This window comes from Pan paniscus, chromosome 1 (genome assembly GCF_029289425.2).
Source record: "Pan paniscus chromosome 1, NHGRI_mPanPan1-v2.0_pri, whole genome shotgun sequence".
Taxonomy (NCBI): Eukaryota; Metazoa; Chordata; class Mammalia; order Primates; family Hominidae; genus Pan; species Pan paniscus.
In genome coordinates this window covers 83,873,577-83,890,383 of record NC_073249.2, presented here as the reverse complement: position 1 = coordinate 83,890,383, position 16,807 = coordinate 83,873,577, and the positions used below count along the sequence as shown (strand labels likewise).

Sequence of the window (16,807 nt, the reverse complement as noted above, 5' to 3'; positions counted from 1 at the left end):
GTAGGTGGGTAGTTTTCATCCTCTTGCTTTTTAAAATCTATCTTGCCCAGAAGTTTATTGGGCATTTCTATGGAAACACAACACCTCTCTTAAATGGCAGTTTCACACATCTGCAGCCTAGTAATTGCTACTCATTTTGAAGACCCTGAAGCACACCACTGGATCTGGAAGTGACGTCTTAGTCACCAAGGAAACAGTAGATTAAGTCCTGTGCTCAGTATAGTTTTACTTCTGAGTATTTAGTAAGTATGATAAATTATTAACCAGGATATTTGATTAGGTAGACATGCCTATATTCCAGATAGCAACAGTTTACCATTAGAGCAAACAGAAAACACCAGGAAAAATTCTGCAGGACAAGTTTGTAAAATGCAATGATACATCTTTATGACATATATCCTCTGTAAGGAGATAAAAACGATGTATGTACAGGAGTGTACATAAATAAAAGTTGAAGAAAGTACATCCTCTGTGATTTAAAAAAAGAAATTGAATATACCCATTAAAAAAGTGACAGGTGTATTAGTTTTCTATGGCTATAGTAACAAATTACTACAATCTTGATGACTTAAAATGACAGATTCATTCTCTTCTAGTGCTGGAGGCTGTAAGACTGAAATTTAGGTGTGGGCAGTGTTGGCCTCTTCTGGAAGATCTGAAGGAGACCCATGCCTCCATCCTGTCTCCCAGCTTCTGCTGCCATTTCTTGTATCACCCCAGTCTCTACTTTCACCTTTATATGGCTTTCCCTCATGTCTCCGTATCTTCACCTTTTCTGTTTCTTAGAAGGACACATGTCATGGGGTTTAGGGCCCACCCTAATTCAGGATGATCTCATCTCAAGATATTTAACTTAATTACATGTGCAAAGACCTTTTTTCCAAATAAGGTCATATTTTGAGGTTGGGGGAGTTAGAATATGATCATAGATTTTGGGGGGCAACAATGTAACTCACTTATAAATGGTCCACTGACCCCCCCAAAATTTGTCCTGTGTGCAGAATGCATTCATCTCATCCCAATTAATTATTAACACTGCTTTGTGAGGAAAAATTAAGAATTTTGAAAAGTGAGAAGCTATACTTCTGGGATAAATAAAAAGACAAATGGCAGAAGATGGATAGTCGCTAATCTTTTTTTTAGATAAACATTTTGTTTTGAGATAGTTGTAGGTTCACAAACACATAAGAAATAATACAGAGAGATCCCATATTACAAAAGACAACGGGATGTTGACGTTGATACAGTGAAGATACAGAACACTTCCATCACTACTGCTGTTTTGCTGTTTATTACCTGCCCTGGATTTCCCGCCCCTCCACTGCTCCCTGTCCCTAACCGTGGTCCACCACTAATCGTTCCACAATTTTATACAAATATAACCATACTGTATGTAACCTTTTGGAATTGCCCTTTTTTACTCAGCACAATTCTCTGGAGATTCGTGCAGGTTGTTGTATCAGCAGTCATTCGTTTTTATTGCTGAGTAATAGTCCATTGTATGGATATACCGTAGTTTAACCATCGGCGTAATGAAGGCCATCTGGGTGGCTTCTAATTTTTGGCTCTAACAAAGCTTCTATGAACATTTGTGTATGTATTTTTGTGTGACTATGTTTTCATTTCTGTGGGATCAGTACAATTGCCTGATCATATGGTAGTTTAGTTGCGTGTTTATTATCTTCTTTAATATGCTTTTTTTAAAGAGCAGTTTTAGGTTCCTAGCAAAATTGAGGAAAAGATAGAGATTTCTCTGATTCCCCTTGGCCCAACACATGCACAACCTCCCCTATTATCAACACCCCCCATCAGAGAGGTACGTTGGTCACAGTCATGAACCTACATTGTCACATCCTTATCAACAAGTTAATAGTTGACATTAGGGTTCACTTTTGCTGTTGTACATTGAGTGGGTTTGGACAAATGTATGATAACATGTTATCCACCATTATAGCATCATACAGAATAGTTTCACTTCCCTAAAAAATCCCCTGTGCTCTGCCCATTCATCCCTGCCTTTCCCCTAACCCCTGGCAACCACTGATCTTTTTGTTGTCCTCATAGTTTTGCCTTTTTAAGAATGTCATATACTGTAGTTGAAATCATACATTATGTGACCTTTTCAGATTAGCTTCTTTCACTTAGCAATATGCATTTAAGGTTTCTCAGTGTCTTTTCATGGCTTGCCAGCTCATTTCTTTCTTTCTTTTTTTTTTTTGAGACAGAGTCTTGCTCTGTCACCTGGGCTGGAGTGCAATGGCGCAATCTCGGCTCAGTGTAGTCTCCACCTTCTGGGTTCAAGCGATTCTCCTGCCTCAGCCTCCTGAGTAACTGGGACTACAGCTGCGTGCCACCATGCCCAGCTAATTTTTGTATTTTTAGTGGAGACGGGTTTTGGTGAAACCCCCTCTGGCCATGTTGGCCAGAGTGGTCTTGATCTCCTAAACTCGTGATCTGCCCACCTTGGCCTCCCAAAGTGCTGGGATTACAGGCGTAAGCCACCGTGCCCGGCTGCCAGCTCATTTCTTTTTAGCACTGAATCACATTCCATTGTCTAGCTGTACCACAGTTTATTCATTCACCTACTTTAGTACATCTTGGTTGCTTGCTTCCAAGTTTTGGCAATTATGAATAAAGCTTCTATAAATACCATGCGCAAGTTTTTGTGTGAACATACATTTTAAACTCCTTTGGGTAAATACCAAGGAACATGGGTGCTGGATTGTATGGTAAGACTGTTTAGTTTCACAGGAAACTGCCAAATTGTCTTCCAAAGTGGGTATACCATTTTGCAGCCCTACCAGCAATGAGTGAGAGTTCCCGTTGCTCCACATCCTTCTTAGCACTTGGTGTTGTCAGTGTTCTACATTTTGGCCATTTTAATAGGTATGTAGTGGTACCTTGTTTTAATCAGCATTTCCCTGATGACAATAGATGTGGAACATCTTTCCATATGCTTATATGTCATCTATATGTCTTCTTTGGTGAAGTGTCTGTTAAGGTCTTTAGACCATTTTTTGTTAGGTTTGTTTCTTATTGTCGAATTTTAAGAGTTTTGTGTTTTTATTTTTTGTTATATTTTGGATAACAACCTCTTATCAGGCATGCCTTTTGCAAATGTATTCTCCCAGCCTGTATCTTGTTGTCATTCTCTTGTCAGGATCTTTTGCAGAGCAGACCACCATGCTTGGCTTGAGGTTCATTTTTCTGGTCGACGGATATCCATTCAGTTGCTTCAGCACCACTTCTTGAAAAGGCTGTCCTTCCTCCACTGAATTGCATTTGCATCTTTGTCATATCAGTTATTCATATTTGTGTGGGTCTGAAATAAGAGTTTGGCCCATATCTACTGATAGTTGTGCCAGTTTCACAAATTAATAAAAGAAAATCATTATATTCAAAGGATGTTTGCTTTTGTTATTATTATTATTATTATTATTATTATTTTGTCAGTAGTAGATTAGCCCTGAAAATTTATGATGACTTCCAGTGTGATGAACTTACTCCTCCTTATACAGTAACATGGTCTATGTGGCTTTGGGAGTTCTTTTCTCTTTTCTCTTTTTTGATTCTTGGAGTTTTGGGGCCCTGGAGATGGTAGTGATGAATGACGAATTCAGCAAAACTTAGAAGGGAACAGTCGAGGGAATTGAGACAGCCAATAGAGGACTTGAACCCCTTTCTTCAAATGCTATGAAGAATAAATAATAAGATTAGTTTTCAAAGATGTGAAAGAGACTCTGAAAAAGGAACGGAAGTGGCTGCTTGGCATTGCTTTCTCTTTCCTTCCCCTGTTGCTCTGTATTTGGGCATTAGATGTGGGTGCTGGAGGAGAAATTAAGAAGAAAATTTTAAAAATCTTGATAACTAGACAGTCTGATTTCTGATTTTCCAGTTTAGATAAGGATTACTGGATGGAGGAGTTAACTAAAATATACTTTGTACAACAAAGCACTGTTGTGCTGTTGCATCCACATTAAATGTTTACTCATGTGCGGCCTGCAATTTGGAAAGATTCGGCAGAGGATCCAACTGGCACATTGTACTCTCTTGATCTATTCAGTTTTTTAAGAACGGAGGAAAGTCAGCTTTCGTTTTGTGTCTCATACCCAGAAGGACTTCAGTTCTTTCTTTCAGTCCATAATTTCTGTAATAAGCATATTATCTTTGCTCAGTAAACAGGTCCCTAGCAAGTGGGTGGGTTTTGGTGTGTCACCCAGGACAAGGGGCCCAGTTTGTTGTTTTTCACTATCCCAACTTGCCTCTTAACGCTCAAGTAAAAGGGGAAAGAAATAGACCCAGCCTCACTTGCACCCACAAGTCAGTAATAATTAATCTTCCAGCAGGTCTCCTCTTTGTTTCTGCTTCTTGGAGAGGGCATCATAAGCAGCAGTTCACCAAAGTTAGCAACAAGCCTAGATCCATTCAGTTTTTTTGGGTGTGTGTGTGTGTGTGTGTGTGTGTGTGTGTGTGTGTGAGTGATGTCTTTTGTGTTTGTCCTGTGGGGACAAATACAAAGTAGGATCCATAGACTCCATATTCAGGCTTAGAATAAAGACTGAAATTAATCACTATTCTATATGGAATAATCTTAATTCAGTTGCGAGGGATACATTGCCCCTTGAATCCCTGTTTTGTCTTTGCTTGGTGGTAGCTGTTAACCAGGCTCTGGGTGAGCCTAGAACTTGGTCTCACATGAGCAGTGTAGATACCTCTCTGCCTTTTTGTTTAAGATGATGTAGCAGGCTGGGCGTGGTGGCTCATGCCTGTAATCCCAGCACTATGGGAGGCCGAGGCGTGTGGATCACTTTGGGTCAGGAGTTCGAGATCAGCCTGGCCAACATGTTGAAACCCCGTCTCTACTAAAAATACAAAAAATTCGCTGGGTGTGGTGGTGCACACCTATAGTCCCAGCTACTCCTTAAGCTGAGGCAGACGAATTGTTTGAACCTGGGAGGCAGAGGTTGCAGTGAGCTGAGATCACGCCACTGTACTCCAGCCTGGGCGACAGAGTAAGACTCTGTCTCAATAAAACTTAAAAAAAAAAAAAAAAAAAAAAGATGATGTAGAAGAACCATAGTTCTCATTTTTGGCCAGTTTGCCTTCCAGATTTTCTCTGTCATGTTTACCTATATCTTTTACATGGTTATAGTCAGAGTATTTGTACTATATTCTCCCCTGTCCTCATATGTACTTACTCAGGGTTTTGTTTGTTTGTTTGTTTGTTTTCTATCTTGATCAATTTCACTGTAAGTTTGTTACTTGGCATGAAGGTAGAAATGTTGATTCTTACCCTACTGCTTTAAAATGGGTTTACCAGTTCACAGCACAACAGCCGGCATGAGTGTACCAGTTTTGATATGGTGAGGTTTTAAACAGTTGGTTTGCTCATTTCTGCTCCCAAAAGCACCTACGTAGGCTCATCTGTTTCCCAGAGGATTAATCCCAGCCCCCTTAAGCATGGACTTAGATACCATTTTCAACCAAAGAATGAGTTGTAGGGAATCAGAAGTGACTTACCTTTCTCTTTTCCTGATAAAATATTTATCAGAAAAATTAACTTCTAAGGAAGCCCAACAAACGTGCTTTGCAGAGCCCCCCAGGGAGTAAATTACGGAGCCTTGCTGAGAATGTTTTGCTCCTGGTGGTTCCAGTATATTCAGTATACACATGTTGGCACTACACCCCTGCTTGTAGGGTTATTGTGGCTCTTTTCTCACCAGAAGATTTCCATCCCCTTCTGATGGTGGCAAGACAAGTCAAAGCAGTTGTGTGGTGGCGAAGAGCATGCATCTTGAAGCCAGCCCATCTGACTTTGAAGACAGGCTCAACTGTTTTTCAGATGTTTGACTTTGGTCCGAGTCACTTAATCTGCTTCTCTGACTCAGTTTCTTCTTATGTAAAGTAAAATAGGGGTAATAAGAATACCCACTTCATAAAGTTGATTTGAGGATTAAATATAACCAAGTATATGTAAAGCCTTTAGAATAGTTCCTGACATATAGCATGTTCTATGTGTTAGCTATTATTATCATCACTCAGTTAATTTTGAACCACTTAATTTCCAAGTGCTGGTGAGTCTAAAGAGCAGAGCCAAACATGTAATTACATAAACCCAGAAGTGAATTTTTCAAATGTCTTTTCTAGTAATAGAGCTTAATGAGATTGGCACTTCAGGGAAAAGTCCTAGGAACTTGTTTATGTTGGTGACTGTTGATCAGCCAGAAGATCTCTCAGACGCAGTCTAACATCTGCATCTTTCTAGGCTGGACTACCTTTGTGGCACCAACAGATGGATCAGGAATTAAAACTGGGAGCTTCTGTTGTGGGGAATCTTTCATCTTCTACTGTTAATAGCCTTTTGGGTTTACCTCTCCTGGGTACTACTTTCTCTACGGAGAGCTTGGTCTGTGGCACAAACAGGTGCCGAAAGGGGGAAGAAACACGTCTGGGTAAATATCTGGAGGTCGGCAGGTGACAGAGCAGTGGTCTGGGGACACTGGTTCAGGTGTATGTTCATCACCCTACCCTTTAAAACTCACATGGAAATGACTCGGCTGATAAGTTACTTGTGGTTCCTGTGATAATTAAGGCAGCCTGTTGGACCAGGACAAAGGATTTCCTCAGCTTTCAAGAGAACGTTTCTACCAAGAGCCATATACTAAGGTGTGCTGGTTATGTGAGTGTTGACCTCAGTATTAGTATCACTTCTGTTGAAAGTGACAGAAAACCTCTAAAACAGGGTTTAAAGATAGTGTACCTCATTATTTCAGAATGTTTGTGCTGCTGTAACAAAATACGTGACACTGTGTAGATTCATGAAGAACAGAAATTTATTTCTCACAATTCCAGAGGCTGGGAAGTTCAACATCAAGGTACTGGCAGGGTTGGTGTCTGGTGAGGGCCGCTGTCTGCTTCCAAGGATGCACCTGGTTGCTGAATCCTCTAGAGGGGACTAATGCAGTGTCCTCACATGGCAGAAGAGCAGAAGAGAATGAATCCACTCCCTCAAGCCCTTTCATAAGGGCCCTCATCACCTCCTATAGGCCTACCTTCTAGTACAATCACATCAGCAGTTAAGTTTCAGCATTTCAGCGTGTGAATTTTGGGGGGACACATTCAGACCTTAACACTCACTCTTTTGTTTTTTTTTTGAGACACAGTCTCGCTCTGTCACGAGGCTGGAGTGCAGTGGCATGATCTCAGCTCACTGTAACCTCTGCCTCCCGGGTTCAAGCGATCCTCCTGCCTCGGCCTCCCAAGTAGCTGGGACTACAGGCGCGTGCCACCACGCCCAGCTAATTTTTTGTATTTTTAGTAGAGACAGGGTTTCACCATGTTGGCCAGGATGGTCTTGATCTCTTGACCTCATGATCTGCCTGACTCGGCCTCTCAAAGTGCTGGGATTACGGGTGTGAAGCACTCACTCTTAATGGCTCTCAGCTCTAATTATTTGAATCTTGGGCTTTTATTTAGCTGCTCTCCCATCCTTAGAATGACAGCAGTGCTGCAAGGTGGCTGCTTGAGCTTCAGCTATCAGGTCTTCATTTGAGTCAACAGGAAGGAATGTCAAAAGAGGGAACAGTTGCATAGTCATGAGGAACTGCAAAGGTGGCTGAAAAATGCAGTCTGTGTGCCCAGCTAAAATTCAAGGACTGATGGCTTGAGTCCAGGAGTTCGAGGCTGCAGTGAGCTAAGATGTTACGACTTCAAAAAAGACTTCTGATAAATTTTGACATTTCTATTTAACAGACATTTGGGAGACACACCCCCACCCCCCAGTCCAGGTGCCTGAGAATAAAAACTTAGTCACACTATTGGTCCTTGTGCTCCAAAAGCTCTTCAGTTATTTGATTGACCCATGGCTGCTTTTTGGTACTGGAGAGCCTTATTAGTAATTTAGTGAGTTTCTAATTTAGATCCTGTATGTGGTGGCATGGGTGGGTGGTGGTGATTGTATTGTAGCTAGGAGCTCCTAGTCAGCAATGCATGGACTCTGGGGCCATCCATGACTTCAAGAATAGATGGCCTAGGGCAACCCACTTGGGTCCCCTTCCATGCTGTGGAAGCTTTGTTCTTTCGTTCTTCACAATAAATCTTGCTGCTGAAAAAAAAAAAAAGAATAGATGGCTTTGCAGATATTCCAGGGAAGCATTTGAGTGACACATCTCTATTGTGCCACTTAATCAGTTGGATTGGAAGTTGAGCCAGCAGGTTTGAACCTTGTTCTTAGTTTTAAACCAGGGCAAATTACTGGTGCTTTGGTTTTCTAATGCCTGTAAATTAGAGCTTCTGAGCCATGTGGGGAGCAACCCCTACCCGCAAAGGAGTGATGTAATGTCTGGGGGCTGCAATGGTTTTTTCCTTTGAGATGGATACCATATAAGCTAGTGGTGATACTTACTTTATGATAGTGACAGGGAAAGCTACTGCCAAGAGTAATTGATGTGACCCACACATAGTCCCAGAGCCAAGGAGCTAGATGGGATATTCCTGCCTGAGGAGGCCAAGCGTCTGGCCTTCAAGCATTCTTCTCTGCTGTGATGTTGTTTCCCGTCCTGAAAAGCAGGGAGGAAATGATCAATCAGTGTGCCTCAACCTGGAGCCGATTGGCTGTGGTTGCTAAGTTTTCTTCCCTCTGAGCAGCCCTCCCTGTGATTCTGAAGCAGCTCATCTGGAGTGTTACAACAGACATCTTGATGGGATTCAAAAATGTTGGGCAGCATGGTTATCTGGTCTTCTTCTGTAAGGATGACTGTGAGATGTGCCAGCCCATTCCCATAGGGACACACCTAACCCGACGCCCTCCCAAGGGCTGAATTATTCTGAGCTGTCCAGGCTTGGGCTATGTCAGGTTCTGAGCACGGAAGTGTAGTGGAGGGTATATGACAAAGAGGCGACAGAGCTGATTGCCCTGCTTGTTTTCTTTTATTTATTCAGTGGTCTTGGAACTGGGCAAGAGGATTTTATGGATTAGATCCTGGAAGACACACACTAGAACTAACATAGTAAGATTGTGTTTAGGCTGTCAGAGCCACCTCCAGGGTGAGAACGATTTTAGAGAAATATCCTTTGTGTAGCAATACAGGAACCTATGCTGGCTCAACAGCTGCCCTTTTGGAAACTGCCAGCCGAAGGGGCCTGTTGATGAGCTGTTTACTGCCACTGGGGCTTCCCAAATGGGAAGTCTCTGCTAAAGGAGTTCATTGTTCAGCATGTCTAGTGGACCCTGGCTCCTAACAGCTGGATTCTTTTGAACATAATAAACATTTCTAGAACACGTTTTCTTGGTGAGCTTTTAGCTTCCTTTTAATAGGCACATCACTTGCCTGCCTTTAGTTCTATGAAGTTCAACATAAATGTTGACTTTAGTGATGCAGTGGGACAAAACAGTATTATATTTCTCATCAGTTCCCTCCCTGTCTCCCTTCCCCTGTCATTGTTTTCCAGAGGTAAAGTACATTTATGGAGAACATCGGGGTGAATGCCAAAGCGGCTTATGTTCTAAAATAGTGAAAAGAATTGTGCAGTTGGAGTTAGACCTATGGTTTGAGACTCAGCTTTGGGACTGAGCAAATCATTTCACGTGATCAATTTTCTAAGCTTCAGTTTCCTCATTAGGAAAAAAGAAGACAAAGTAATACTTGTTGTAATGGAATTAAATGAGATAATGTCTTCAGAATGCCATGTAAGTAAAGAAATTGCGAATCACCTTCACTGATTTGTTCCATAGATTTTGTTTTTTCCTTTCTTAAAATACCTTGTATTGACCTTCACCTAACTTTGTATTTGGACAACACCCAACAGTCCTAGCAGACCTTTAACCCTCCCGACTCCAATTTCAGTAATGTGTTAGAAGTGGCAGGGACAGAATATATTCTGGATTCATTCACTAAATATAGAGATATTATACAAAATGAAGCTGAACTCACGCTCCAGTGGGCAGTGTCAGTTTGCCTGTGAGACAGCGCTATGCACCTGCAGCCACTAAGTGTCTAGGCACTGGAGATGGACTGCTGGAGTGGGAATCCTGGCTCCATTCAACCTCTCTTTGCCTCTATGTTTGCCATCAGTGGTGTGGATATGATAATAATTCCCATCACATAAGCTTGTGGTATGCAAATGAGATCATTTTAAAGTGCTGAGCCCAGTACCTAGCATATAGAAAGAAATGGGGCTTTTATTATAGTGATAATAATTTTTAATTGTGGTAAAATACACATAACATAAAATTTACCATCGTAACCGTCTTTAAGTGTACATCTCAGTGGTGTTGAGTATATTCACATTATTGGATGACCAAATTCCAGAACCCTTTCATTATATAAAATCCATTCAACAACTCTTCATTTTCCCCTCCCCTCAGCCCCTGGCAACCACCATTTAACTTTCCGTTTCTATGAATTTGACTACTTTGCATAGTGAAATCCTATGGTATTTGTCTTTTTGTGACTATTAATATAATTGTTAAGTCTTAGCCCACTGTAACAGTTGTACCCTTTCCCATTTTAGATTTCTATAGGCTCAGGATTGCCTGCCTTCTCAAACCCTGGTTATTGGTGGATTATTTCTCTTTCTTTTCTTTTTTTCTCTCTTATTTTTTAGAGATAGAGTCTTGCTCTGTTGCCCAGGCTGGAGTGCAGTGGCATGATCATGGCTCACTGCAGCCTTGATCTCCTGGGCTCAAGCAGTCCTCCTGCCTTAGCCTGCCACACGTAGCTGGGACTACAGGCACAAACACCATGCCTAGATAATTTCTGAATTTGTGTAGAGGTGGGGTCTCACAGTGTTGCCCACCCTGGGCTTGAACTCCTGGGCTCAAGTGATCCTCCTGCCCTAGCTTCTCAAGTCACTGGGATTATAGGTGCATGCCACTGTGCCCAGCTGAATTATTCTTAAGGAACAAGATGACACCTCAGAGCTCCATTTCATCCTTTTGAAGAGAGGGGCAGGATTAGGCAAAAGGAGAACACAGAGATGATAGTGAAAGAGATACAGAGGTGAGCGTTAAGTAAGCGAAAGAGCATTTATTCAGGGCAGAGTAGAGTCTCTTTGTGGGACTCCTCCTTCCCTCCCTGCCTTCTTCCCTACCAGGTAAAAATTCAAACCTACACAACAATAGAGAGGATGATATAACCAAACCCTATGTACATGTCAGCCAGATTCAACAGTTATCCGGATTTTTTAGGGCCCATTTGTAACATGGCCCAGGAGGAAGAAAATGCCTGAACAATCTAGATTAACCTAGAGGCAGGTGTTTCTTTGCTTATTTGTGCAATTTTATTTATCTCCTTCCTGATAAAGGGCTTCTTCTGCCTTGGGACTTCTTACTATCTAAGGTTGAGGTAAAGAGCCAGGACTCTATGAAACCACATTACTTAACTTGGTTTCCTCATCCATGTAGGAGAGCACATGTGGCTTCTAAAGGTGGTCATAAAGGAGTGTTTGGCACAGGGACTGCTGCCTAATAAGTAATCATTTACACTGTTAGCAGTGGTAGTGTGTTTGTGGAAGGGAAGGGTCACCAGCCAGGTCCTTGAAAACACAGGACTGAAACATGCAGCGGGGGATCAACACAATTAGTCATACTGTATCATTGATCAAGGGTTGGGATGAGCGCTGATTTTCTAGAATTGCACCTACTGTATGTTCATTATCCCATTTTACTGGCCATTGTACAAGTTCTGTCCTAGATTGTGCTGGGTTAAGGGAAACAGTTTATCTGCAAAATTAGGTAGTGTAACTTTTTAATATGCTTTTTTGATGGTGATGGGATTGCTATTTACATTAAAAACATTTTATGGGTTTTAAATATAAATAAAAATATCACAATTTGGATAACTAGATAATATACATTTGGCTTCGTGAATCACTTTTTTGTTTTTGTTCTTTGGAATTCTAGGAGGAATTCTATCTACTAATAAAGGCTGCAGACTTTATCTTCCTACAACCTTAGGACGTAAGAAACGTCCTAAGACAGATGCCTGGGAGGAAAAGGAAATTGAGGGCCTACAGGTGTTTAAAAACCTATAGTTTATAATTGCTTAGAGCCTTTGATTTCCCCCCCCACCCATCCATCTGTAGCACCCAGAGAGCCTTGGTTTTGTTGTAACATTTTCACTTTTGAATCTAGTTTATCATATGAAAGTTTTACTGTTCTGTGATATTTTGGGGCATGGGAGGATCTGTGGTCCTAAAGTCCAGAGTAGTTTTAAATGTTTTTCTGTGTTAATATGCAAAAGTATCATGAAGGCGAAATAAATTGTTTGCAAATAATTGAGTCAAAATATTATTGTTCCTCCAAAGATCCTTACTTAGTCGTGTGTCACAGCTTGTATAACAGGACGTATTTTGCAGAGCTGTTTAGTTTGCACTGACTTGTGCAACAGGAATGGCCAGTTTTCCTTACGCTCAGGGCAATCAAACACAACTTTATAAGAATTGTAACTTTAAAAGATTTCATGTTTTTGTTGTTGTTGTTGTTAAAATCAGTTGATGAAATAAATTCAATAGTAAAACTTCTAAGATTTGAGTCATCAAACCTGTAAATATGCTGTTTTTCTGTTCTGTTCTTTTCTCTTTTTTCTTTTTTTTTGATGCAGTCTCACTCTGTTGCCCAGGTTGGAGTACGTGGCACGATCTCAGCTGACTGCAACCTCTGTGTCTTGGGTTCAGGCGATTTTCCTGGCTCAGCCTCCCGAGTAGCTGGGACTACAGGCATGTGCCACCATGCCTGGCTAATTTTTGTATTTTTAGTAGAGGCAGGGTTTCACCATGTTGGCCAGGCTAGTCTCAAACTGACTTCAGGTGATCCACCCACCTTGGCCTCTTAAACTGTGGGATTATAGGTGTGAGCTACCCTGCCTGGCCTAAATATGCTGTTTTTCCTTTCTATTTATTCGGTTGACCAGTTTCTTTCCTCTTTTTTTTTTTTTTTTTTTGAGATGGGGTCTCACTGTGTTGCCCAGGCTGGTCTCAAATTCCTGACCTCAAGCAATCCACCCCCCTCAGCCTCCCAAAGTTATGGGATTACAGGCATGGGCCACCGTGCCCGGCAGGTCACTCAGTTTCATTAGAAGACTTGGGTTATGTCTCCTACAGCTTATGTAATACAGACATTTTTATTTTTACATTAGTCTTTGTATGAAATGAAAAAAGAAATCAGTTATTTGATAAATACAATCCTTCACTATCTCATTCTATTGAATGCACTTGTTTCATAATGTTCCTTTTACGAAGAGTATATTGAAGGGAAAAAGGGGCAGACACATGTATTACTGTTTTTCTTTTTTTTAAATTTTAGGATACATGTATTACTAACAACAACACACAAAGCATGTAGGTTTGAGTTCATTTGGAGTTGGCTTCTCCACTCTTGTTTGGGATACCCCTAAGTTGTTTTAGATGTTGGTGGTGTTTGTGTTCCTTGTCACCCTGTCTGTGGTGACACACATTTGTGAAAAGGCCACCTGGTTTACTGTAGATGTGAAGTCATGGCTGTGGACTGGAGCAAAAGTAACCAACAGAAGTAGGATTAACGCTGTGAGCATAGCCTTCTTGCTAACTAGCTGAGCTTTCTGGCCATGGTTTTTGGTTCCGTTGATATAAAGAGATGTGCAGGGGCTGAGTGGCATTCCATGGATCTGCAGTCACCTTGTGATTCCAAGGCCCTGTAGCCCCTCAGCACATCATCACCATGCCCTCATTCTACTTTTTGCTGCCTTTTTTGTCTGTCTATACCAGGGCACAAGCAGACAGGATCAGGTAGCCCTACCTTTATCAGTGGCTCTGGGAAAGGCTCTTCTGGAGGAGGAGGTGGTGTGTGCTGCCCTCCTTCCCCCACCATCACTGCAAGTACCTGACAGTAGTAAGCTGTGTTAAGGGAAGGGAGGAAGGAACTTTGGGGATCCTAAGACTTCTCTGTCACAGTCGTGTAAGGCGGACTCTTCTCCGTTAGCCTTTTTTTTTTTTTTTTAAATTTAACTTTTAAGTTCAGGGGTTTGTTACATAGGTAAACTTGTGTCACAGGGGTTTGTTATACAGATTATTTCATCACCCAGGTATTAAGCCTAGTACCCATTAGTTATTTTTCCTTATCCTCTGCTTCCTCCCACCCGCCACCTCCAGCAGGCCCCAGTGTGTGTTGTTCCCCTCCCTGTGTCCATGCATTCTCATCATTTAGCTCCCACTTACAAATGGGAACATGCAATATTTGGTTTTCTGTTCCTGTGTTAGTTTGCTAAGGATAGTGTCCTCTAGCTCCATCCATGTTCCCACATGAGACGTGATATTATTCTTTTTATGGCTGCATCCCTTAGCCCTTTAACTCATCATGCACTATAGCTGCCTTTGGATTCTTCCTTCCAGAGCCCCTTCTTGGAAGGTGTGCATCAGCTTGGTTACTCCCGGGACTTCCTCTGTACCACACGTGCCCTTTCTCTTATTTCTGGGTGCTCTCTTCTCTCCTCACAGTCTTCCGTGTGTGCTAAGATCGTGCAGCTCCTGGGGCAGAATGAGGTGGACTATCGCCAGAAGCAGGTGGTCATCCTGAGCCAGGATAGCTTCTACCGTGTCCTCACCTCGGAGCAGAAGGCCAAAGCCCTGAAGGGCCAGTTCAACTTTGACCACCCGGGTGAGTCGGGCATTGAAGGGGGTATGTATGTGTATTGGTGTGAGGGGGGGAATATTTTTATTTTGCTCATGAGGAAGTTGCTTAACCTCTCGGAATCTTGTTTCTATCTAGAACGTAGGGACTTGATAACTACCTTGCAGTGTTATTGTGGGGCTTATGTGAAAGAAGGAATTTTCAAATGCTTCAAGTAGTGCTTGGCTCATTAAATACTGATTGAATCTGTATCTGAACAAAGGTGATTTTGTATGAGCCTGGGACTCAAGATGGGCCAGACATGAGGTCGAACATACAGAGCTAGTCCTGCTGCCTCTGATCTGAGGCAGCCCTCGTCAGACCCTCCTCCTCAGGTGTACATGTGTGTTCAACCCACTGTCTGGCAGAGAGGGAGATGGAGGGGCAGGGTGGCTGCCAGAGTGGTTTTCGCCCTACAGCCCTAGATCAGCACACTGCTCCTTTAGCTGGCTTGGGTTTCTTATAATTGTTAGAAGCAAACCTGGGCATGGTGCCTATTGTGTGTACTCCCCCAGTCATGGGTTTGCTTTCCAGGTTAGTTTAGCATGTGCCAATCCTAGGATGATAACAGCTAAACTTGGAGAGGGGAAAGACCTGTCTCAAGTCAGGGATGGAATGTCAAAGGAGAAAAAAAAGAAATCTATTTGTCAGAACTCATTTATACACCCTATTTTGAGATACAGGGAGCTTCCATTCTGCTTTGGGTAAAAATCCAGCTTTTTAGGGAGCAGTATGATTACCTTTAAAGTGTGATGTGCCCATATACATGTTTATGAGGATGCCTTGTGTATGATTATAGGAGATCCTATTTTAAAATTAAGAAACATTTTAACAATTTGGTATTTTTCAGATGCCTTTGACAATGAACTCATTCTCAAAACACTCAAAGAAATCACTGAAGGGAAAACAGTCCAGATCCCTGTGTATGACTTTGTCTCCCATTCCCGGTAAGTGAGCTGTTCTGGGCCAGGGATGGCACCCACTGCTCCGCAGAGCATCCCTGGTCTGCACTGAGACCTCCTTCCTTACCTCTCGCACTTCAGACCTCTGTCCTACCCCTGCCTAATGCCATTCCAGCCGGTCAGTGGAGTGGGTGGTGGCAGCAGTGTGTGCTGTGGGATTGCAGAGGTTGGGGAGTTCATCTGAGCACTTCCTGGAACAGTCCTGTTGTCACGATTCCTTAACTCTGAAGGATGGGATCGTGATTTCAGCTTGAGCGACTGCATGTACGTTCTGATCCACATTCCAGTGCTGTTGTTCCTGGAACAAGATGTAAGGGGAGGGGTAGAGGAAGGGCAGGAAGAAGAGCAAAGAAAACTGTTTTTTCTGCTGTCCAGGTTTACTTGGGATTGGACAATGTGGAGAGGCATGAGGTCACCAGATCGTGATCTCAGAATTAACCAAGCCCTCCAGAAAGCTTCTCAGTGGAATCAAAGCAGTCCTTTCCAGTGAAGCCTCAATTTTAGTGCTCCTGATTAGGAATAGAGGAGTGGCCACACTTCCACCTCATCCTCCTTCCCTTGGAATGGGCTCCTAGAAGATTGCACTCCTGCTGGCCAGACCCCAAGCTCCTTCAGAGCGTCTCAGACCTGAATGTAGAACACACACATCTTCCCATGAGTCTGAACTAGAGAGCATGGTGACGATTTGGTTGCAGGAGGAAGATGAGAGAGAGAGAGAGAGAGTGAGCATGCATGTGTGTGCGTTGAGGTGTAGAGGGGGCTGTTTTGGTGCTTACCTCCATGCCTCACCAGAATCTTCTGAAACACTTCCTTCTATGGGCCAGGTTCTTCTGTGTAGGAGAGAGGAGAGTGAAAGATCAGGATACCATCCTCACGCCTCCCGTGTCACTCTGTGTTCCTAACCCAACCACTGCAGATCATGGAGGAATGAATGAAGGCATTTAGTATAGGATTTGGAGCTTACACGAACATCAAGGCTGGGAGAGTGAAGGCCTGGAAGTTTATAGCCAGAGAATCAGACAAAATAGTCCCCACTGACTCTAGCCTGAGGCACTGGAGCAGAAGCTGGGGTTCATGGAAAAGTCCAAGAAACCACCATGTCTGGGTTTGCAGCCTCAATCTGGGAGCTTGTGGACTGTTTGCAAAGTTTCCCTGTCTCAGTATTATAATCTCCTGAATATTGTGGATTTTGCTTCACTCT

General features: G+C 42.5%; 1 protein-coding gene across 2 annotated transcripts in view; it reads left to right on the top strand.

The window, feature by feature from the left end:
• UCK2 (uridine-cytidine kinase 2) overlaps positions 1 to 16,807 on the top strand; it is an 85,468-nt gene that overhangs the window by 49,620 nt on the left and 19,041 nt on the right. For both annotated transcript variants that reach the window (XM_034939541.3, XM_034939540.3), the window contains exons 2-3: positions 14,473 to 14,632; positions 15,495 to 15,591. In XM_034939541.3, the coding sequence (XP_034795432.1) occupies positions 14,473 to 14,632; positions 15,495 to 15,591 (257 nt within the window). The remainder of the gene's footprint in view (positions 1 to 14,472; positions 14,633 to 15,494; positions 15,592 to 16,807) is intronic.